Source organism: Trematomus bernacchii, unplaced genomic scaffold, assembly GCF_902827165.1.
Source record: "Trematomus bernacchii unplaced genomic scaffold, fTreBer1.1, whole genome shotgun sequence".
NCBI classification, from domain to species: domain Eukaryota; kingdom Metazoa; phylum Chordata; class Actinopteri; order Perciformes; family Nototheniidae; genus Trematomus; species Trematomus bernacchii.
The window spans coordinates 2181612-2205030 of NW_022987608.1; the positions used below are offsets into that span (position 1 = coordinate 2181612).

Sequence of the window (23419 nt, forward strand, 5' to 3'; positions counted from 1 at the left end):
GGGCGGGGCTAGATGAGGGGCGGGGCTTACAGGCGATTCACCTGAGGTGTCAGGTGACGCTGCAGGCAGGGATCGATTCGTTACCTATTACAACCAGAACCAGGGGTGTAAAGTAACTACATTTACTCAAGTACACAGGTGAGAGAAGTAGATCTTAAGTCAAAGTAGAAGTACCAGAGTACTCAGTAAAAGTCCTGCATTCAAAATGTTACTCAGGTAAAAGTAGAAAAGTATTAGCATCAAAATATAGTTAAAGTATCAAAAGTAAAAGTAGTCATTGTGCAGATTGGTCCATTTCAGAATAATATATATGATATGTTTTATAATGATTGATCATGAAAGTGTTCTCAAAGCTGGTAAAGGTGCAGCTAGTTTGAATGACTTTGTATACTGCAGGGTAGCTTGTGAATTTACTCCAGGTGGAACTAAAGTCTGATTTAACACTTGATTATATTTCACATCATTCATCCACATCTGTAAAGTAACTAAAGGTATTAAATACATGTAGTGGAGTACACCATTTACCTCTGAACTGTAGTGGGTCAGAAGTAAAAAGCAGCACAACATTGAAATACTGAAATACTAAATTACAAGTATCTGAAATTTGTAATTAAGTACAGTACTTTAGTAAATGTACTTAGTTACTTTCCACCTCTGGGGTTAAGTCAGCTCAAATGGGCCACTTTCCAGTCCATGTTTTATTACATCATCACCTTAGCCATTCTATTCTTATCTTTATTGTTAGGCTTCACTCATAAAAGAAAAATCCCATATGAACCTGAGCATAATAGGGTCCTTTAAAGATGTTACGACTTGTTTAATAATCACCTGCAAACAGAACTGGATTCTGGGTAAAGCTCCTAAAGGCTTAATCTAGGCGTGTTAACTTGTGGATTTATGCAAATGTAGTTCCAGGGTCAACCTTTAGTTGTACAGCTGTGTCATTTGACTCTGAGCAAACTGTCCAACCCAAAAATGACTTACCTGTACAGGTGCTCATCCCTGCTGAGAATGGGGGGCGTTGGTGGGAAGAAACACACATTTTACCCCGAGGCCTTTAAAGCAGGTTCATCTAGTCATGACTCAAAAACAATGACCTTTTCCATGTGATTAAAAAACACAACAACAGCTGCTGAGCTACTGAAATATTTCCATTTTTGGAACAGAGCATATGGTATAAATAAACGAAACTTCAGCCACAGTTACAACAAGATTTTTCCCCTTTAATGCAATCTTTTCGCAAAAAAACCATCGTTCCAGTCCTCGTGTCTTTTACATTAAACGTCTCTGTGCATAATACTCATGACGAAACAGTGAGAAATCTTCGCTCTGGATACATCCGTGTGACATAACAGACAACCACGCATCCAAATCCCAACATTTAGTGGACGCCGGTGTCTTACATTGTTGAGCACATACATTTCATCGTGGTGTTTTTAATTTAAATCTCATGCTTTACTCATAAAAGACTCATTCAATGACCCACGCATCAAACAAAGGGTTCAATAGGTGGAGGAAGGAGGTGTTTCAGCATTAAATATAAAGATTAATGGGTTTAAATTAAATGTTGAATGTAGTGTGAGATGGTCTTTTACTCTCAGTTGAATCACAATACCAAAAAAATTGCTTCGTTAGTTGTAATTTCAACCATGAAGGATGCAGTCAATCATTAAAAAAATGCACTTTTTTAACATTACAAATGATTATATCGTGTCATTTGATGAATTATCCACCTTGATCATTATCATTTATGATCAAAAATGTTCCCATCTGACAATTTTTTTTAAATTTGGCACATAGTATTTCATGTTCATCAACCCACAATACACACTTACACACACACACAGGTTTGAGGTGTTTGGACTTTACCAGTCGAACAAGGCAGAGTTGATCAGATTTGTCAGATTTTAAGCAGATTCGACGAAACTCTGGGACGTTTTGAAGCATGGAGAAAACTTAAGAGATATGTTACACTCCTTCTGAACAGTGGGAATAAACAGTAACATCAAAATGTGTCTGTGGTTGTAAGCATTCCCTTACTGTCCAGTCTTTATTTAGCAAAAACTGCACTTCCCTTTATATTGTAAAAAATCTAATGTTATGATTTACACCTATATTCGTTTTTGAGTTAATCAGCTGTTAAAAAAAATATTTTCTTTACCCCAAAATCTCTGAAATGTTAAAGATTCAGTCGTTAATTTTTTTGCCGATCTAATGTTTATATACCATCCTGACAAACTTGTGAATTTTGCCATGTCATGATTTAAAATGTCCTTCACAGTTAAACCCTTGGCACATTGTCAGCAATACAAATATTCTGTACACACCGCTCTCGTTTGTTTTCTCCTACACATAGTTAAAAAATATATAAAATATTAAGAGACATTTTACAGGTACATTCAGGTTAAAAACACGTTCAATGTTTCTCTGCAAAGCTATTTACAAATCTCTAGAGTCGTCATTCAGCCGTCGACACAGGAGGGAGTGAGAGTCTCTTTTTCAGCGACGATATATGTGAAAAATAATTACAAAACACAAAATAATGACCTGAAATGGGACCGCCAATTTGAGCCATTTTGGATTTGGATTTCTGTCTTTTTGATGAAAAAGTAGGTTTGAAAACTTTCAAAGGATCATTTTATGCCTTTAATTGAGCACCCAGAATTGCGCTTGTTCAGGCAATACCAAAAAAACATGACTTTATATTGATAAAAACTGCATTACTTCTACATTTTTGAACCAGTGATAGCTGTGTTTTCACTTTGAAATAATGAAAATACTTCGTAGTTGCAGCCAAGGCGCAAGTAACCCTAGTTACAAGCAAAAAAACAATCATATTGTACAGGGAAAATGTTATTTTGTGGTCTGATATCGCCTTATAGCACCATGAGACGTGATATAACAGCTTCATAGTGATTTAGAGAGCAATTCACTTCAGATCATCTTCATTGAAAGACAATCCAATTCTTTAATTAGCACATTTGAATAGAATCAATGACCCTAAAAGCACGTAGAGATGTACCTTTTAAATACTTCCACTGTGACCGCATGGGAACGGTAACACAAGGTTAATGCGAACGTCACGAGACATTGGCTGAATGTTAACCAGGAACACAGCAGTGTAGTGTTAAAGGATATCGATCACATGACTCAGCGTTTACACTTTACTGAGGTATCCACTCACTGATGTCATTATTTACTTACTTTTTAAGCGCCATTTTACCACCATGCCACTTCCTTATCTACCTGAATGTGTTCTCCTGTTAAATTGTAGTCATTTTGATTTGATATACTTCATGCATGCCTTTTTTTATATATATATATATAAAATAGTGTTCTCTTTTCTTTGTTTCTATCTATGTACATTTCCCCTTTGTGGGAGGATCAAAGGACTTCTGATTCCTCCGATGTTTTGATAGGAGATGTTGTGGTGGCTTTATCATTTTAAATTTTAGGATTTATTTGGATAATTAATGCTGACATGGTGTAAAGAAAATCCCTTTTTGTAGTGTAATGTGAATATGATATATCCCTATGTCCTCATTGGTTGAGAATATGGAAACATTCCCTACATGGACATGGCTTTAGGGTCACTTACCCCTTTTATTGACTAGAAAGCATATCCATTCCGCTAAAGAAAAAATGACGTCGGTGATTTAAAATGACCCAAAGACAACATTCATACAGATTCTGTGTAAGGCATTCCTTCGACAGCTCAGTAACTCCAGCAGAGTGTGGTGTTTCCAGCAAAAAAAAGTGTTCTTGAGATATCCACAGTTGTCCTGCTCCGTCACGCGAGACTGAATCAGTTCTGGTGATGGCTTTGGTCTGTCCTGCAGCTACGACTACAAGTTATACGGTAAAGGAAAGAGTCATTTAGATTCATGCAAGACTGTACAGGCGTTTTGAGTGACAGGTAGCTCAGTCCTATCTGCAGGAGGAGCCCAGCACGCTGCCCGTCGAGGGCGTGGTTGCCGTGGCGCTGTAATGGGGGTAGTTGTCGTTTGGGGGGGGTCCCGGGAGGATGGAGTTCCCGTTGGTGGGGGAGCAGCTGAGCTGGAGCCGGCGCAGGTAGTCTGCGTGCACCGGTTTGTGGCTCTGCAGCACTCTGATGGCCTCGTCCACCGTGAACCACTCCCGCTTCCGGCCTGCAGGGGGAGACAGAGAGCAGCGTGACACACAGGAAACACCCACTGACTGACTGACACCACCGGGAAACTCCTGAGGTTTATTATCCACATTTAATGTTGTATAATGTTTAAATTTGCAAAGAGGCATTTAAGAACATTCTCAGTTTTCAGGAACATCTATCTATCTATCCATCTATCCATCTATCTATCTATCTATCTATCTATCCTCCTACCTACCTACCTACCTACCTATCTATCTATCTATCCTCCTACCTACCTACCTACCTATCTATCTATCTATCTATCCTCCTACCTACCTACCTACCTATCTATCTGTCTATCCATCTACCTACCTATCTATCTATCCATCTACCTACCTACCTACCTATCTATCTATCTATCTACCTACCTACCTATCTATCTATCACGTTAAATATGTGCATTATTGCATACATGTACGAAACATGTATGCAATACAGAATAAGGCAATTATAATCTTTAATATGTTCTCTTATCTTTTACAGGGAGAAATGGTTCACTGAAAGTAGGAAGTGTCATGTGATGCAGAGCTGAAGTGTTTTGCAGAAGGCCTTCACAACAGGAAGTGTGTGTGAAGCCAATTGGTCCGCACCAATATAATCATCATATAATGGTCATGAATTCACGGCATATACACCTCTAAAAACGTGCTAACATGTAGTAATAAACCGTGTGTGGGGATCAGTGACAGGTGGAGGATGCTCCCCACTGAGAGCATACAGAGTGAAGCCTACATGCTACTGACAGCTGGAGCATCCTGCAGACAGAGAGAGGATTTATCTCCTGTTGTCACTGCGTGCCCCAACACCAGTATAATCTCTGGCCTTCACATTAATACAAAACATGGTTCTGTAAAAGCTGTCCTCTGCAGAGCAAGGAGAGACACAGATATGGAAGTAAATAAGAGACATGAGAGTTTGATTTAACAGCCTGTAAATAACATTAGAGTTTAATCACCATCGAAGTCGTAGATTAGGAATATTTTACTTATAAAATTATGCATTTTAATGTATTTGTTCTGAATTCTCCTCCTGAGCAAAAGGTGAAATGTCTTGATTTGTGATTACAAAAAAAGAATAATGTCTTAATTTCAGATCTAATCATTAAAGGTGGGGTAGGTAAGTTTGAGAAACCGGCTCGAGATACACTTTTTGTTATATTCCATGGAATGCTCTTAACATCCCGATAGCAATGAATATCTTAAGTGCTTTGACAAAAAATCCATAAAAAACTGTCATCTGTGGAAGCCGTAGTACTGTAAAAGCACAACGATGGATGGCCTACCTGCCTGTCAGCCTTCCATCTGTGCACAAACTTATCTCGTGCCCTCATTGGTCATGTGCGCGTTCGTGTGTGTTGGAGGAGGGGCTCTGTAAGGAAGTGGCAGATTTTCTCCGGTTGTGTATTTTCAAATTCTAGCGATCTCGAGCTGGTTTCTCCAAAATTACCTACCCCACCTTTAAAGTAAAAAATGACCAATCCAGTTCGACTGCTGTTCAATTTGAAAATTCAGCTTTTAAAATAGAAAATCAAAGAGATGTTGTATTTTAAATTTTAATAAGACAAATCCATTTACATACTTTGTTCTGGTAGTAATCTAGAGACTATGTTTTGATTAGGATAACACAAAATGCCAAATCAAGCCCAGGGGCCCAAAGAGTGTGTTTAAATTGAAAATGGCAACACTGTTCTTGTTGTCGAAGCGTCAGCTAAATGCAATGTCATGTAATTTAGGATCTCACTGATGACAGAAATCAATGCCAGAGTCACGGTCTGGGCGGGTAAATATATTTCTATGAAATCTGTGGTATTTCACTATCAATTACTCAGTGGCTTGTAAATACTCATGTCTCTTATTTGCCTAAATACAGACACCACAGCCCCTGCAGACACTTGTGAGAAGCTGCCGTACCGATGTTGACGGAGTCCTCCCAGGCCTCCAGGGTCTCGGTGACGGTCAACACGTAAACGTACGTCCGGTGCTTCCTGTCCTGGTTTTGCTGTAGAAATCAGACGAAAATGAGACTGAATGATCATAAAAATGGTGGTGGTTAAGGTTAGTTGGTGTATATAGCGCATTTCAGACACAAAGGCAAAGAAATTAGTTAAAAAAAAAGAGACATTGTGAATACACATAATGTTGCAAGAAGCGCTGAAGAACAATGTTAAAACATAGTTAAATGACCTCTGGAAAAGCAAGGTTTTTAGCCTTGATTTTAAAGAAGGGATGGACCTCAGATTCAGCACATTTGATGTAAGATAAATCTGTGAAATCTTACCTCAAATACTCCCAGCAGACGTCCTAGCTGGCCCTTCACACCGGCCTGAGGAAGTAAATCACAAATCATTAGAAACTCACTTCTTTCCAACACAAACAGACAGAAGAGGACACAGAAAAGTTGATCAAACACAGACTGTGTTCTGCGTCAGAACAATGGGTTTTGTGTTTTACTTGTCAATGTTTTAAAGGACTAGCTGTACTGAAGTCTCTGTACCCTCTCTGGCTTTGTTCTGTAGTACACTACAGAATAACGCTGAGATCTTTTTTAAAGTTCGCTTGTGTCCTCCGAGGCCTCACAGCTATTTGAAGTAAGGTTCTCGATCAAAGACTTCCAGCAGTGCGAATACAATAATTTCACGTGAAATCCTCAGTATGCCTTGAACACGGCACGAATCCTGAACGACTACCAGTGCGGAAATGTAATTATGTCTCTTTCATAACCCCATAACAGTTGCTTTATTAATTCACAGGAGTCACATTACTGGCAGGGTACGTGACATCCATCCCCTGCTCAGCATACTTCACAAGTGTCAATCTGTCCCACCAATGCGGGGCTGCGGGATTCATGAGAGCTCAGGAATCCAACGAGGTGCCGAGTTTAGATCGCTGACGTTGCTGAGAACACAAGGTTCCCGATCGGTGGGCCCTCAGTCACCCAGATACTGACACCGTGGCCCCCTGAAGGTCTCACCCTCCGCATACTGCCGACAACTGCTCCTGCTCTACTGGAAATGGACATCTGCACTGCAATGCATGGGCGGATCTAAAGGGGGGGCCGAAGGTGGCCGGTGCCCCTGTAACCATGAGTGTAATGGGAATTAAAGCGGTCGATTTTCCCTATATTCCAGTTGCCATTATTAGGGGAGAGACTGATCTTTACGCCGTCACAAACAGATGCATTTCCGGTCGTTGGATGCAGTTTAGTTCGATGTTTATTGAAGAGTTCGAACAATACCTGACCCTTTTTTTGGTCACCTTTGACCCCATTTATACAACCTTTGCAGCTTATCCCCGCCATCAAGTGTTCAGAAACTGACATGTCAACAATTAACATAAATGGCTCCTACAATGAGCTTTGACCGCCTGTGGCCCCCCCTCCAAGCAAAGAATTTACGGTATAATGTGAATACAATTTAAGGTAGCATTGTGCTGTTACTAGCCAAAGTTAACTGGAGTGCATTTTGTCTTTCATAATGTAATTAAATACAATTTGACAACAAAAAAAAGAAACGCCAATGATGGTAGGTTTTTTGTGCGCTATGACTATATCTAAAAAGTGTATTTATAGACTGTTATTGTTATACTTTTCTGTTATTAAAGTCAACATCACCTGTCGATAGGTCTATGAAATGTCAGTTAATAGTGGAAAGTATAAATTGGTGTCTTTAAACATTTCGCTGTGTCATGTTTCTGCCACTTTTCCATGATCATGTAAAGATTATCAAAATTGTTTGTAATTATTTTTCTGTCTAGCAACTAATCGATTAGTCTTAGATTAGACTTATTGTTCCAGCTCTACCTGCGACAGGTGTTGCAAACAAGCTATAAACACACACTAGGAATAAGTGGGCAAAATATTACAATTGTATTTTCGGATCCTGAACGAGACCGCCGCCAGAGCGCGTCTCCCCGTTACCTGCAGAAGGAAGCCATGCACGCAGCGCAGCCCCGCTCTCTTTAACTCCAGGTGACTTTCTGCCGCTTTCCTCCGTGGTGCAGGGCTGATCGTTTCACCACAGAGGAAAGCACTTCACAAATTGCAGTACCCATAAGGAGCTGTACAAATGCCGCAGTTTTTGCGTGGCTGTGTCTTTAGTTGAAAGCCCAGTGGCGATCTGCTCATCTCTCATCGAAATAACATGCTACACAGGGGCGAACTGGCCATCTGTGTGTTCTGGAGAATCACAGAACGGACGATCGTCCATTATTATGCCGTTTAAACCAATTATTTAAATGTGTTTGTTGAATTCGGCATCATGTAAGTTGCGCTGACAGGTCCACACACTGCTTCCCCGCAACTCCTCACCACCCCCCTTTGATAATTCACGATCGTCGGCACTTCATATCAAAAAGGTTGCCGACCCCTGATCTATGAATATTGTTTCCATCCCTATCAAATAACTGTAAAAACAACATAATAGCCCTGATTTGTAGCACTGTAGGAAGATCCTGCAGTTTATGGAGTTGCATGACTGAGGTCTTTTACAAGAAGCTTTAACACCGAGGCATTTACACAGCGAATAGTTTCCATGCTCTGAATACCTGCTGGACGGACAGATGGTGTTGGGGTGAAGCTAAAGATCAAACACGGTAAAAACAACTATTCTTTGGTGTTAACCTGCCAAGTTCAACCGTCTATAAATATTTAGATGTATCAGCAAGCAGGTTAAATGTCCGTTCAGCTTCTCAGCAGTCAGTGTCAGTACGTTGTCTGTGTATACATGTATGTGCAAACTGTGTACTTGTAGTGTAAGTCATGTGTGAATAAGCTATTCTCTTTTATCTTGTACTAGTGTAAATGGACTATGTTGTATTTATCATTTGTTTTATCTTTTGTTGAACTGCAGGACCAAGGAGTCCAAAACAAAATTCCTTACGTGGACAATAAAGCGTTTTATATCGTATCTTATTACACGGCTTAGTTAAATACTCGATTCTGATTGGTCAGTTCCGACATTTAAGAGGTTGTTAATACTCGATAACACACCGCTGCTAAGCAAAAATAATGACCGTTGCTAAGAAGGATCAAGAGAGGACAGGAAAGAGGTTAAAAGACGTCATTGTTGCTATAATCGCTGCACATTATCCCTGACGTATCGTATAGCTCAGTTATCGATCGTACAGAACGACCTTATTTTAGACGGGGAGAAACTTAAAAGCTTTGATTTGTTCCTCACCTCCTCGAACACCTCGCGCACTGCGGCTCCACACGGCTCCTCCTCCGGCTCCATCCCCCCCCCGGGGACGATCCACTGGTCCGGGTGCCGGCTGCTGCTGACCAGCAACACCTGGAGAAGAAAGCACATGTTTCAGAAGTGTTTAGCAACTGTTAGAGCCTTGGGTTATTGTAAAAAAGGCCAAATATTGTCGCCTAATCAAGACCGGTAGCGGAGACTATAAAAGACTACATTTCCCACAATGCCACCCTCTTAAGAGACACAGATATGGGCAACCTGTGAGAAAGACTGCACAGAGACACCGTTTTTTAACCGTTATTTTATTTTATCCTACACAACTTCAAGAAAGAAAGAACATCCAAGTTGTTGCCTCTTTGGTTTTGATTTGTTTGACTATTGTGAAGGCCTGCTTTCTTTGTGAGAAAAATAACGCATTAAAAATGTCTGTTTAAGGCGTCTAAGTGGCTCGATTGGAAGCAAAGGGAGGAAGCCACGACACTAACCTTTATTTCATTGGAAACTTAAGTCATACTGCCCTTTAGACACAAATAAACATGTCACATAAAGTGGAAGCTAAAGGTCCCTGCGGTTCAGAGCGGGGTGCATTAATTCACATTTATTACATGGCTTAGTTGAATACTCAATTCTGATTGGTCAATTCAGAACACGCGACACGTTGTTAATACAGTAGTACAGACCGCTGTCAAGGACTTATTGACCGTTGCTAAGGAGGATCAAGAAAGAGAAAGTAAAAGAGGGTAAAAGACTGAGCGCTGGACGTCAGATAAATCACCAGAAGAAGGCTTTAAGCGTGCCGTGCCATGCACGGCCCGTTTTTGGTTGCGTTTCCACTTGGCGTAGTTCCGGCTAGCGGGTACTATTTCACAGTTTTTCTGGCCCCATAAAATCGAGTTTCTTTCCGGGCCAACAAACAGGGCTGAGTCGGGCTGAGTTTGCTAAACTAGAGAGAGAATCGCTGGCAAGGGGGCTACAACTACAACAAAATGAACATATTTGACCGTGATTTAATTGTAATACACGTTTCAAAATGATGCCGAAGTAACAACATACTGATACCGGTTAGTAAAAACCATGAATTAATGCTTTGAAAAGTCTGCAGACAGACGGCAGGCGAAAAACCTTTTAAAATGCGTGTTTTCTGAATGGAGATCGGCTAAGCTAACGTTGCATATGCTCCGACCGTCCACACTCACAACAACGGCCTATACAGACATAAATAAAGCAGCGACTGTATTCTCCATGACACAGGCAGTCTGTGGTTTGTACTTGTTTAACTTTTGTCTAGTTTCTGAACAGATATGAGGAGCTGTGAGCTCTGAGTGCTAACAGCTAACGGCTGATGTTTTGGTTTTATGTTTCGCATTGAAGATGACGTCACAGCTCCGCCTACACTGCGTTACTATAGTTACTGCCCCAGCTACTAAACTGTAATGGAAACGCAGCATAAAGTGAGCCAGTCCTAACAAGGCCTAACGAGGCCTAGCCGTACCGAGCGAGGCCGAGCGAGGCCCTGTAGTGGAAATGCGCCATTGGATCAGTAACTGTGAACAGAGTTGGACAGTGCTGCCGTAAAGTTGTTGTTGTCGCAGTTCCAGCCGTTGGTGCGCCGTGGAACGGAGTTTTTTTTTTTTTTTAGCGGAAGAAATACGATCATTTTTAAGTCAATAAAATAATTTCAATTCATATATGGAGTCGATTCCTTAGTTTGTTTTAGTTTGTTTTAGTACATCAGGCTGATCAAGATCCCTCCGCTTCGCTCCTGATCAGCCTGTCGGGTGTTCTTTTCCCCATAATGACCGCCTCGCTGCACATTATCCTTTACATAGAAACTGAGGCCTTGACATGAGACATGTGACCTTTGACCCTGGTCTCAAGATGATTGGTGAGACTCTGCTATTTATTCTCTGTTGCTGCTCACAGGAGCCTAAATACACCACAAAGTTCATAGCTTTAAAATGTTGAGGCGGTATAAATGTTCTCCTGGAGTTGATTGAATAAGAGATGGAACGACTAATCGATTCATGGCAAACTATTTATATTTAATCTGTGAATATTTACGTTTTTCCTTTATGACATTCAAGTGAGTGAAAACTATGATTCGTTGTGGACAAAACGAGACATTTAAAGTCATCATGTTGGGCTTTTGAGAAACACAATAACATTTTCTGGCATGTATAGACCAAATATCTCAACAATAGATCAGGAAAACAACCCACAGGTTAATTAAATAATCCTTAAATTGCCACCAATGGAATATATAGGAAAATATGAGATTGATTAATAGACAAAAAACATACTTTACTCCAATTTCAATTCAATTAGTATTTTCAATTACTGTAAAATATCGCAGTCAAAAATAAGTTAGCTCCCTCAAACCAGAGCGAACTGAAGATTTTTGGGGACCTTTGCATTTATCCGTTATATTTTTCCATTAAGAAAAAAGAGAATAATCACATTTACAATTGTTTTTGTCTACTTTGCCAATAACATTTTGTAGATATTCTACAGACGCTCAGTCAAAGCCGGTGTAGAAGCGGTTCCATAACATCCTTACAAAGCAAACAATGCCTGTAAACCAATCAGGAGCCTCTCTCATTCAGTCAGTGCTCTCCTAAGCGACTGCAGGGCTTGAATTACTCTACAGTTGCAGAGTACGGAGATACGCTCGGATCAGATGTGCCCGTGTGTGCAGTTTGGCCCCGTCTCCGTATAGCAACCACAACAGAGCAGCTGCTGTAAGCATTATCGCATTTTCATGGAGCCGTTCGCTCATCATTAAAAAGGCAGACTGTGACCGGACGGGGGTCGTAACAAAACCAACAGTATTAACTCTTGTCAGTGGTTCATTTATTTGTGATTGAACGGCATTTTTATCTGCCAGAAATGACCTCATAATACACAGCATAGGCAACACACATGCAATACAAGAGCGTGTCGAGCGGCTTGTATAACATATGGTGACATTTACCACCCATCTGATCACCATATCCAGTAATCTGCCAGTCTGTCACTTACCCTAACTCTAATCCTAACTCGGTGTTTGTAAATCTTAAATAATGGGATTGTGGGCTGCACCTATCTCGTGAGGGTTTAGGTTCACGGCTTATTCGGAAAGCGCTCTTTCACCAAACTCCATCAACTATATTGCCTATTTTAAGTCGAGTAATAAGTGAGCAAAATCAATCAAATGACGGTAAATTATTCTTGATAATTGAATATACTTATACCTAAACAGCCTACATCATAGCTTTCTTTTAACAGGGTTTAATTATCTTCATCTTGGCAGCTTAACCCCTTAAAACTAAGATTGCTATTTATCTCCCTTCACAGCACTGTTAGGGGGGATGAGGGGCAAAGGAAGGGTATGTTTCAAGCTTGCTATGCAAAAAAGGTATTGGGCTTTATCAACTAAGCTTTGTTAGAAAGTGTTATCAACTTCAATTGACAAAATGTATTGAAAAATGTGGCTCACTAACACATGAATACTTGGAAACCCCTTCCCCTGACGATGTGGGTTTAGGATAAAGGGCAGTGGGGCAGATAAACACTACTAATGTAAAGCGTGAGGATTAGTACGAGCATGCTCGGGAGACATTTCCACCAGGTGAGGAGGTCCTAGGAAAACACACAACAGGTGTATGGTGTACCGTAAGTGTTGGCAGTTAGAGGAAGGGGTATTGACACTTGCAGAATGTGACGTCTTCTCAGGGGAGTGCAGATTGTAAAGAAATGTGCAAAGTCAACCTTGTGACCTGTTTGAATGAGCTCTTTGATGGCTTTTGACCGTGAGGTGAGCTAAAACTGAACTTCTGTCCTTCAAACCAACACTTAAAAAAAGGGTGTGTGAGCGTGAGAGGGTTTATTGGACATGTCACTTAATAGAAAATATTTGAAAATGGGCTATTAAATGTGCTTTCTCAGTGGTATGACGTCGTGTTTTGGATAGGTTTGGGTTCTCAGAGCACTCAAACCCACTGCCCTTTGCTGTCTGGTGTGTGTGTGTGATTTTGTGTGTGTGTGTGATTTTGTGTGTGTGTGTATGTGTGTGTGTGTGTGTGAGGCCTAAAAGGGAAACCACCGTTGTCAACATGTCCTAAGTCCAAAGTGTGTACAAAACAAAAGCCACATAGCTTCCAGGGCATCGAGGACAAAGCACATTTCTGCTCTGTTTGTTCCCTTTTTATTTATTGTGTCCGTCCCTTCAGAATACAGGGCAAGCTGCTTTTAGTTTTGTTATTATGAATTTAGGAATGTAGAGCACTGAATCGACATATTACAAACGGAGTATAATTAGGAATTAGTTTCTTCACATGTGCTTCTGAGATAAATACAGCTCCACATTCATAACAGGGAGCAGCAGCAGCTTGATTTTCCTTTAAGCTTTGCAGAAAGACACTTCACTATCACAATGATATCAAACCTGCAAGCTTCTACTCATCTCTCTAAAAGCTGCCAGTTTTGTGAAGATGTTTTAGAAAACCAAGCACATTCACTGAAATGCAAGTATGTGAAGTTCATTCAGAGGTCAGCTAGGTGAATGTCATGATAACGACCTTTTCTAGTGATCAACCCAACATCAGTCAGATGCAAATAATTGACTTTAAACATTATTAAGAATAGAAAAAAGGAAATTGATATTGTTTCTCTATTATAGTGAAGTACAGAAACACCTTTTTGGAAAACTATGAGAATGAAGAGAGGTGATTGAAGATGAGAAATTATTGTATATGTATGTATAAATGTAAATGTAAGTAGGAATAACTTGCACAATGACTTAAAGGACAATCATTGATCAAGTAAGGGGTGGGAATTAATAAGCATTTGCTTCCTCCTACTCCCTTTCGGACACATATGATTTATTATTTTTTTATTATTATTATTATTATTAATAATATGAAGATTTTTTTGTTGTTGAATATATAAATATTATCGTGAATGTGGATAAATACTGTATTTTAACAATACGGTATTCTGTTTTTTCACATTTGTTATTTTTTATTTTTTTAATCTGTTCGAAATAAAGATTGAAATTAAATTAAATGAAAGCACCTTTTTTCTATCTTTTTCTTTTAGCTAACTTTCAACTTTGTATCCAATACTTACAGAGGGGTGCATCGATGATGTATTTTTGTAAGGCGACCAAGAATTTAGCGACGCAAGGGCCAGCTCGACAAAAAGCCAATGGGAATTTTCTATTGGATTTCAATATATTGCAGGAAATAAGCTCTGTGTCAAACACACGTTTATGATATTTACACGTGTGGTTCAACAGGATAATCTCCACATTTTAACACCAATCACGTGGGCCCAGCAGTTCAACACTTTTAATCTCAATCAGATCCGATCAGATTTTGAAATCCCATTTGTTGTGATCCAGGATCAGACAAGTCGGACAGATTTTGTCCCAGTATTTCAAAGCAATTCAGGATAGGATCACCCTGATCCAGATTCAGACTGTTCAAGATGACTAGATCCTGAATATCAGTGCTTTAATCCTACCGATCGCCATCTAGTGGATATGAAAAATAATACAAGGAAGATAAGAGACCATATTGCAGAGACATCTATTGTCCGCAATTACTTTTGAAAGGTGATGACAGATGATGGACTTTTCTTTTGTTGAAGATGTTTTTTCTTTAATCTAAATTACATTTGTGATTGACAATCTTTGTTCTGATACTTTTATGAGCATAAATATTTATGTCATCAACATTTGGTTGAAAACAAAACAGGCGTGACCAAAAAATGAAAAATAAAATTGATTTGCCATGAAGGCTAAAAATGGTGTATTACTTCAGTTAACAAACTTTGCCATCTTATTTATATTGAAACATATTTTTAAATAAATTGTACAGTACATTTTGCTCTGGTAATCCACTGGAAATCCACCCCTCTGGTGGGATCAAGATAATCCAGTTTTTTGGGATCAAACTGATCCCAATCCTGTGTTGTCGGTTTGAACTACCCGTTTTGAAGATTTGATCCAGATTAAAGCTTGGATTTGATGTCCTGATCTGATCGGATATCAAAGTGATCCTAATCCTGTTTTTTGGTTTTGAACTACCCAAAATCCAAATCTGATCCGATCAGATAGGGATTAAAAGTTTTGAACTACTGGGTCCAGAAGTACAAAGCTAACATTTAGTAGTCGAATTTAGTCACTTGTTAGCAATCGCCACTTTTATGAAACCTAGAAGCTTTAGTCATTCACGAATGGAGTATTACTGACGTATCTTAGGGCTCATTCACACCAGCCTTGTATAGTCCGGTTGAATCGAACCCTGGTGCGTTTAGCCGCTTGGTGCGGTTCGTTTGGGTCGGTGTGAACACAGTCCGAGACCTCTGAAGTGAACTAAACAACCGGACTCTGGTCCGCTAAAATAGGTGGTCTCGGACCGCTGGCTAGTGAACTCTGGAGCGGTTCATCGCTGGTGTGAACGCAGTCCGCACCAAAACATAGGAAGCGAAGTATTTACGTGTCACAAGAACGCGGATGTCTTCAAAATCGTTAGCGAAAGAGTGAAGCAGAATGAAGTGTTGAACTGTGTCGTGTAAAGTAAAAACAACTATCAAACTAAAAACTATACATAAAAGTCAGAGCCACCTGCCGTCGGTGAAACACCCTCCTTACTGCAGAACGTCTCTCATATATGTGTTATAATGTTTTTTATCGCACGTTGTCTGACTATATAATCATATGCGCCGTTGCTAGAATCTGTTGATCTCCAGATTAACAACAGCATGAAAATAACCTGCCGATGCTCCTTGCGTTTTTACCCCCTTAATGTCTGACCAATTGTTGAACAGCATTTCCGTGCACATGACTTGTGTTTAAAGTTTATAGTCCGTTTGAATGTTGCCTGTGTGAACGCAAACCGATCCTTCTGAAAAATGAAACAATGTAACAAACTGTGGTCTGGTGCGCACCTGAGAAGCAGACTATTTGGTGTGAATGCACCCTTATAGTCTAGAGTAGACCAAAACTTTAAAATCTCTTCAGCTTGTGTTAACAACAGACCTTATTTTAGGCTGCTCATAAACCATTGCCCTCCAGACGAGGGAACCAGAAGTGGTAAAATGCTGACTCATTTCCGGGTTCAAGGACTCATTCCTGCACCAGCTAACTATCAATCTATGTATCCATTGCTTTGAGCTAACTATCAACCATTTAGTTATCATCCATTAGTTGTCGTTAACTATTAACCATTCACCCACTCATTTAAAAAGTGGACCTATCATGCTATATTTGAATAATATAGTGTAGGACCATACCTTTTTTTTTTCAAAATACCAAACAGATCATGCATTTTAGCCATGCCTCATTTTGCTCAATTTGACAATTTCTAGCTCTGGGCAGATTCAGTGAGAACAGCACCATCTACTGGCCTGGCATATGTACTACAGCGTCTCCAGCGCTTTCGAACGGCAATGGCCGTGGCTGTCTCCTCCTGATTGGTGGAGTTGGCCCAATAGCCGTAGCGCCACCGTCCTGACGTCAGGACAGTGTTCAAATGTGGATCAGTTTTTATCAGATCCGTTGCAGCCCCTTTTTTAGAGATTTGGGTATGGAGGAAAATAGAGAGGGTTGTGTTTACTGACACTTGGTGAGTTCCCTGGAACACCGGGGACACATATTCATGTATAAAAGACGTACAAAAGTGCATTTTGCATGATAGGTCCCCTTTAAGCTAATTGGTTAACAATGTAACTTCTTTAACAGTTGATGTGACGGGAGGCGTGTGGCGCAGTGGACTAGTGTGTTGGTGTTCGGATCAGGGGAGCACAGGTTCAAACCCCACTGCAGTCAGCATGTCGTTGTGTCCCTGGGCAAGACACTTCACCCCAAATTGCTCCTGTGGGGATTGCCCCCAGTATTGAGTATGTAAGTCGCTTTGGATAAAAGCGTCTAACAAGTCACATGTCATGTAAAAATGTATTCCTTTAGCAATCTATTTAAACCCTTTAAACATCTTGTACGGACGTTTAGACTTAACTGTTTACTTTCTAAGTACTTTTCAAGCACTTTCAATGGTAACAGTGTTCAGAGTTTATACTCAGAACACCATTCTTTCTGAAAATGGCTTTAGCATTATAAACAACTTCTAAAAGTGTGATTAGAAAAGCCAAAACAAAATAGATCACAAAATCAAAACGAAGGGCAAAGGTCAGTTGTACTCTGAGCACATGACGCCCACTTATATTTGGAAAGAGGAGCAGGGGTGGCGGAGAAACCCCAGAGGGAACACCGCCATGTTTCCTAGACACAAAAAAGGGCGGCGAAACCTGAAGTAACATACAGTGAATATAATCTCCTCTGGGTAATGAAATACAATATGTAGACAAATGTCAGCCTGCAGGTGATGCAAGCTAACCTCCCCTGATCCAAAAGTCAGTCTTGTGATCTTGGACCTGATTTACAAAAGACCATCACTCACCCCTAACCTCAATAACTCATTTTGAGACATCAGAATTATGGCTGGCAGTAAAACACAGGCAGGGATATTCTGGATGACATAAACACCGCCTCCGCCTCCACCTCCGCCTCCTCCTGCTACTCGAGGAGAAACGCCTGTAGCTGTCAAATAAAGAAGGTTCTCAATGCCTGTCCGAGCCGGGTGCCGCGGAGAGAAGATGATGGAAAGTCTTAAGACGCTCAAGTAGCAGGGGGGGGGGGATCAATAGTGCTGAGACAGTGATATAGTCCCAGTGTTATACAGGTACCAACAAATAAGAGAGGAGTCGTAACGAGAGACAGTCGGAGAGCAGGAGATGCAGTAAACTAACGCCTACATTTCTGACGTTCTGCTGAAGCCTGCCAACTTCCCCCGACCACATGACATTATTTACAATCTGTTGCAGGACTTTTAATGTGTAGCCTCTGGGTCAGAATTATATAAACACTGTGCAAGAACATATAACGCCTCAACACTCATAAGCACCACATTATATTGCCCCTAAGTCATAAAAGAAACCAGAAATGTTCAAATTAAATGGGAAAAAGACACCTTGGTGATGTAAAACAAGCTGCAAAATCTACATATTATCCCTAATGGTGGACTGGTTAGCAAGCATTTGCTTATTTACACATCCAGCAGGTATGAGAAAACATTTGCCTTCATTTGGAGTCGTACTTTCGTCCGCCTGACAAATAGGAATCCGATATTTACCTGATTTGACCTCTTTTTTTGTTCTCCACCAACTCCCAAAGGCGTGTTAACTGCCTAATGCTCGACTATATGTTACCAGCTAGCTGCTAACTTTGTCTATCTGCTGTTTGCTAGTGTGCTGTTGGATTTAAAGAGCTTTATTTGTAAAAACAGCTGTCTGCTACAGCTGGAAACAACACCAATGACAGCTGTGAGAATGAACCAAAACATTTAAGCTGCAGGTCAGAAACTACACAACAACACATGTCTGTAAAGAGTCAGATCCTTTCTCTTGATTAGTCACTCAGAGAAACCAATCTTAAAACACACAGCCATTTAATATATTGGAAAGCAGCTCTGAAGCCACACAGCTTTACTTTTTTGCTGCATTATGGTGATTTGCTGAACTCATTTCCCAGAAGCCCACCCACACCATTGAGGCTTTCAGTCAGAATAACTTCAGAAACTTTAAATGTTAAATGTCTACCACTGCACTACAAGTATGTGAAATAATTAATAGAAGCTTATAGCGCACAGTTAAAGCCACTAACATGCCGTCCCTCTGCATTGTTCCTGTTTTCTCCTGTTGTGAGTTTAATTGCTGTCAGAGAGTACCTCGCCCTGGGCTCAGCTTTCTGCTTTCCTCTCCAAAACAAAACCGTCCAACAGCATGCGTGGCTCTCATTTCACCACAGTTGTTTCTCCTGTATCTAGGAACGGAGGCGTGTGTTTAAGGAAAGTATTGATGACACAATGCCCCATATCTCAAGCTGCTGATATAGGCATAACAAGGCCATTGTTCGCAATCAAAATCCTAATCAGAGCCTCAGATTGGTTCTCTTCCTCCTTGTGATTGTTGTCACAATGTACTCTGACTGTCCTGTCCTTTGATAACAAGCTATATTAAATAATCACAGCGTACACACAGAGAGGTACAAAGTTTCATAACAACAAATGTAAAAAGCAGAGAAAAATCTATACATTTCCTATCAGTGCAATTGGAAAATCTTTAAAATGTAGAGATAATGATGTGTGTGTGTGTGTGTGTGTGTGTGTGTGTGTGTGTGTGTGTGTGTGTGTGTGTGTGTGTGTGTGTGTGTGTGTGTGTGTGTGTGTGTGTGTGTGTGTGTGTGTAAATATTCAGATCTGTGTGTTGTACAGCCAAACACTGCAGGGCTTAGTTGAGGAACACAACACACACTGGGCTGTTTAGACTGTAGTGTGTGTATGGCAAGCTAAAAGAGGAGGCTACATTTAGACAAGTGCCACAAAAACAGAGATATGATCCTAATGTTTTGACATAAATATGACTACATTACTATTATTAGTCCCAACCAAGGGAACCAGTCATGCAAGTGTATCTTTGACAATATAACTCTGTCACTCCATATTCATTATTTACATGTTGAGGCCAGAGGTGGGAGAAGTACTCAGATCTTGTACTTGAGTAAAAGTAGAAGTACTCAGAGTGTAGGAATACTCTGTTACAGTAAAAGTCCTGCATTCAAAATGTTACTAAAAGTAGAAAAGTATTAGCATCAGAATATACTTAAAGTACCAAAAGTATAGAAGTAGTCATTCTGCAGATTGTTTTTGTTTTGATTATAATTAGTGATGCATTAAAGCTTGTGAATTTACTCCAGGTGTAACTTTTAAGTGTTGGTTATATTCATTCATCCAAATCTGCACAGTAACTAAAAGGTATTATATAAATGTAGTGGAGTAAAAGTACACTCAACACCTCTGAATTGCAGTAAAGTAGAAGTACAAAGTTGCAGAAAATGGAAATACTCAAGTACAAGTACCTCAAAATTGTCCTGAACTACAGTACTTGAGTAAATGTACTTTACACCACTGATGAAAGGTGCGTACATCCTCTTTACAGTTAATCTTCAGTATTGTATTTCACCGAGAAAAGTCTAGAACAATATAACTCTGTCACTTCATGTCCATTATTTACATGGTAAGGCCCCTTTAAATCTTCTTGCACATAATTGCTACGCAGCTAAAGGCCAGCGGGATGCAGCAAAATCATGAATGGATGTTAACACAGCTGTGTTAATAGATGTGGAAAAATGACGTTGCATTTGATATATAAATGTATTAATAGAACTGTATTTTTAACCAGTCACTCTAACACAGGGATTTTTAGCCCGCTATTATTGGAAACGTGCAACAGAAGCGCCTCGCCCCCTCTGCGTTGGCTACGTCAAGCTAACAATAATATAACCGGAAGTGGAGCGAATCTGCCTTCAAAATAAAGGTTTGGTTGTAAACTCAACTACGTTTTGAATGGGGGTTTTTGACCGCCGCTTTTATTTTGAAAGTCCAAACTGATAGTGGTTTGTTATTAATGGAAACAACCTTGACAACAGCGCTTTTTTCTCCTTTCTCTACAAGCACCTCAAACTAGCCTAAACTGGATGGCCAAAGGCGCATCAACAGAGGCAACACCGAAACACACACCAAAACAGTGGCTGAAAATCAAAACCCATATGTTTTAATAAAAAATATTGTCAATTTTATTCATAAACCTTGTGTTTGAGTGACTGGGCGCTGACATGGGGATGACTAGGCCCACCAATCACACATAAACCCTGGATAATATGGTCCTAGTTTCAACCTCTTACCTCTTCTTCACGTTCATTCTTGAAGCACAGACATGCTGCTCGTTTCTTGAAACCATCGCCATCGTATGTCCTGGTCTGGTTCGGTTTCAGCTTCATTGTGGATGAAAAACCGGTGGAAAAAAACACTGAAAAGGGTCCAGAGAGTTCAACAGCAGAGCCGCCGCATCGCTGCTGGTTTCTGCATCCGTGGTTTAAAGAGGAGGAGAAGGAGGAGGAGGAGGAGGGTGTTTGGAGAGATCCCAAGGTACCACTATTGTGGATTTTGGTTTTACGCATGAAAACAGAAGGATGGATAAAAAGTCAAGGCTCCAGCTGCTGCCTGTGATTTGCAGTCTGCAGTGAGTGTGTCCTGCAGGAAGAGATCTTATGTAGACTACAGCCTACACAGCACACCCTCCTCTGGATCCATTTGCGCATGGCCGCTGACTCAGTACAATGAACAGGCAGACTGGAGTTTCACATGCACTGATCACTCCTCTGAGGCAGCGGTGAGCTCATTGGTTGGTTTAGCCTCAGTAGGCGGGGCTACACTTCTGGTTCATAACAGTGGTAATAAACAAATGCGTAATTTCTTATTCTGAACTCCACCAGACTGCTGCTGCAGATCATGGGACTTTTTTGCTAAGAAGACTTGGTAGATTATTACACGGGAGGGGTACTCAGATCTTGTGCTTAAGTTAAAGTAGAACTACAGGAGTGTAGGAAAACTCTGTTGTCACTTGCTTTCTAGCACAGCAAAACATAAACACTGTAAATACTGAAATACTGACTGAAAATGACCATAAATGTGAATTGACACAGATGACATGTTATGGCCTACAAATTGGCAAGGGTGGGTAGAAGTACTTAGATCTTGTACTTAAGTAAAAAAGAAGAAGTACCAAAGTGTAGTAATACTATGTGACAAGTAAACATTCTGCACTCAAGTAAAAGTAGGAAAGTATTAGCATCAAAATATACTCAAAGTACTAAAAATAAAACAGAAATACACTCATTTTTTGAACATATAGTCACTACTCTCCACAGATTCACAGAGAAAATGTAGATGAGCTGACCTTGGTGTGTTTAACAGATACAGCCTTGGTGTGTGTGTGGTGCAAAGCTTTTTAAATGGTTGGATACAACAGTAAATACATTTTCTAAATAATTGTGTAAAGGCAAAAAGGGCACAGGTGTACATTTATTATATTAGTCATAGACCAACAATTATTTGGGGCCTTACATATCCTAAACTAAAAAGCATCAGGCTCAGCTTAGAAATTAAATTAAAGACTAACAATAAATACCAGCCCTGTTGTAGGATCAGGTATTTGTCATGATACAGTCAGCCAGTGACTTTTTTATTGCACCAAATGCATGTCTTTGTACAAGTTCCACTTGTTCCAAACACAGATAATGGTACAATCTGCCTCGCTTTATTTGCTAAAGGAAGCTATGGTGTTATATAAAGGTTAAATGTTGTATAAAGTGAGCACTCAAATGTAACCTGTAACACCTCCTGGATTCCAGTCATTGTGTCTTGTGTCTCTTTGGGAGTGTTTTTGATAAAATTGCACACGATATCAAAAACGATGTGTTCAAAAGTAATCCAGCATTTTTGGGAATGTCAGCAACTCCCATGTTTCATGGAATCATAAATGGTATTTACACAATCACCTAATCAAGTTGAAAGTCTAAAGAATAATATGCTTAAATCTTGTGTTGTAACTAACTAGGGGTCAGAGGTCACAGTGTTGCAATTCATCCGTTTTAGGTGGGAGTTGTCACTGTGAATAAGCACCACTCCTAACTTCTCCCCCTGACTAAACTAATCTGACTAACATCTGTCTCTACTCTTACAGTATCTGACGGCGCTCCCATGCTGTCGCTGGTTTCATCATAAAGTAAGGTATATGAATGATGCCTTCCCTTCCCTCCGTAACTACAACACAGGTGGGGATTGCATTGTGAGCGGCTGTAACTCATTAACACATTTACTGTTTCAGTGATGCGCTCAATTAATGGTGTTAGATACAGATACTCACCCCCATAGTGTGTGAATGATATTGCCCCAATACCCTCAGTTAATCTGTGAGGATGATCACAGTGTTGTAACTCCACAGATAACATCAAAAGCCAAATGACCTCCAGGAGAGAATAATCAACAGATGAGTGACACTGTTAAAAGTGGCGAGACAGTGCTCTTGTTTGTGAAGATAATCAAGAGGTATTAGTATAGTGATTTTTGCATTACATTACATTACATGTTACTTGTTAGACGCTTTTATCCAAAGCG

General features: G+C 40.2%; 1 protein-coding gene across 1 annotated transcript; it reads right to left on the reverse strand.

The window, feature by feature from the left end:
* Positions 1–1202: 1202 nt before the first annotated feature.
* On the reverse strand, positions 1203–21562 carry nudt4b (nudix (nucleoside diphosphate linked moiety X)-type motif 4b). Its single transcript, XM_034131566.1, has 5 exons — positions 21145–21562; positions 9348–9458; positions 6449–6493; positions 6082–6169; positions 1203–4148 (listed from the first exon to the last, which is right to left on the reverse strand). Exons 1-5 carry the CDS (start codon positions 21418–21420, stop codon positions 3928–3930), a joined length of 741 nt encoding a protein of 246 aa, XP_033987457.1. The 5' UTR covers positions 21421–21562; the 3' UTR covers positions 1203–3927.
* Between the last annotated feature and the right edge of the window lie 1857 nt (positions 21563–23419).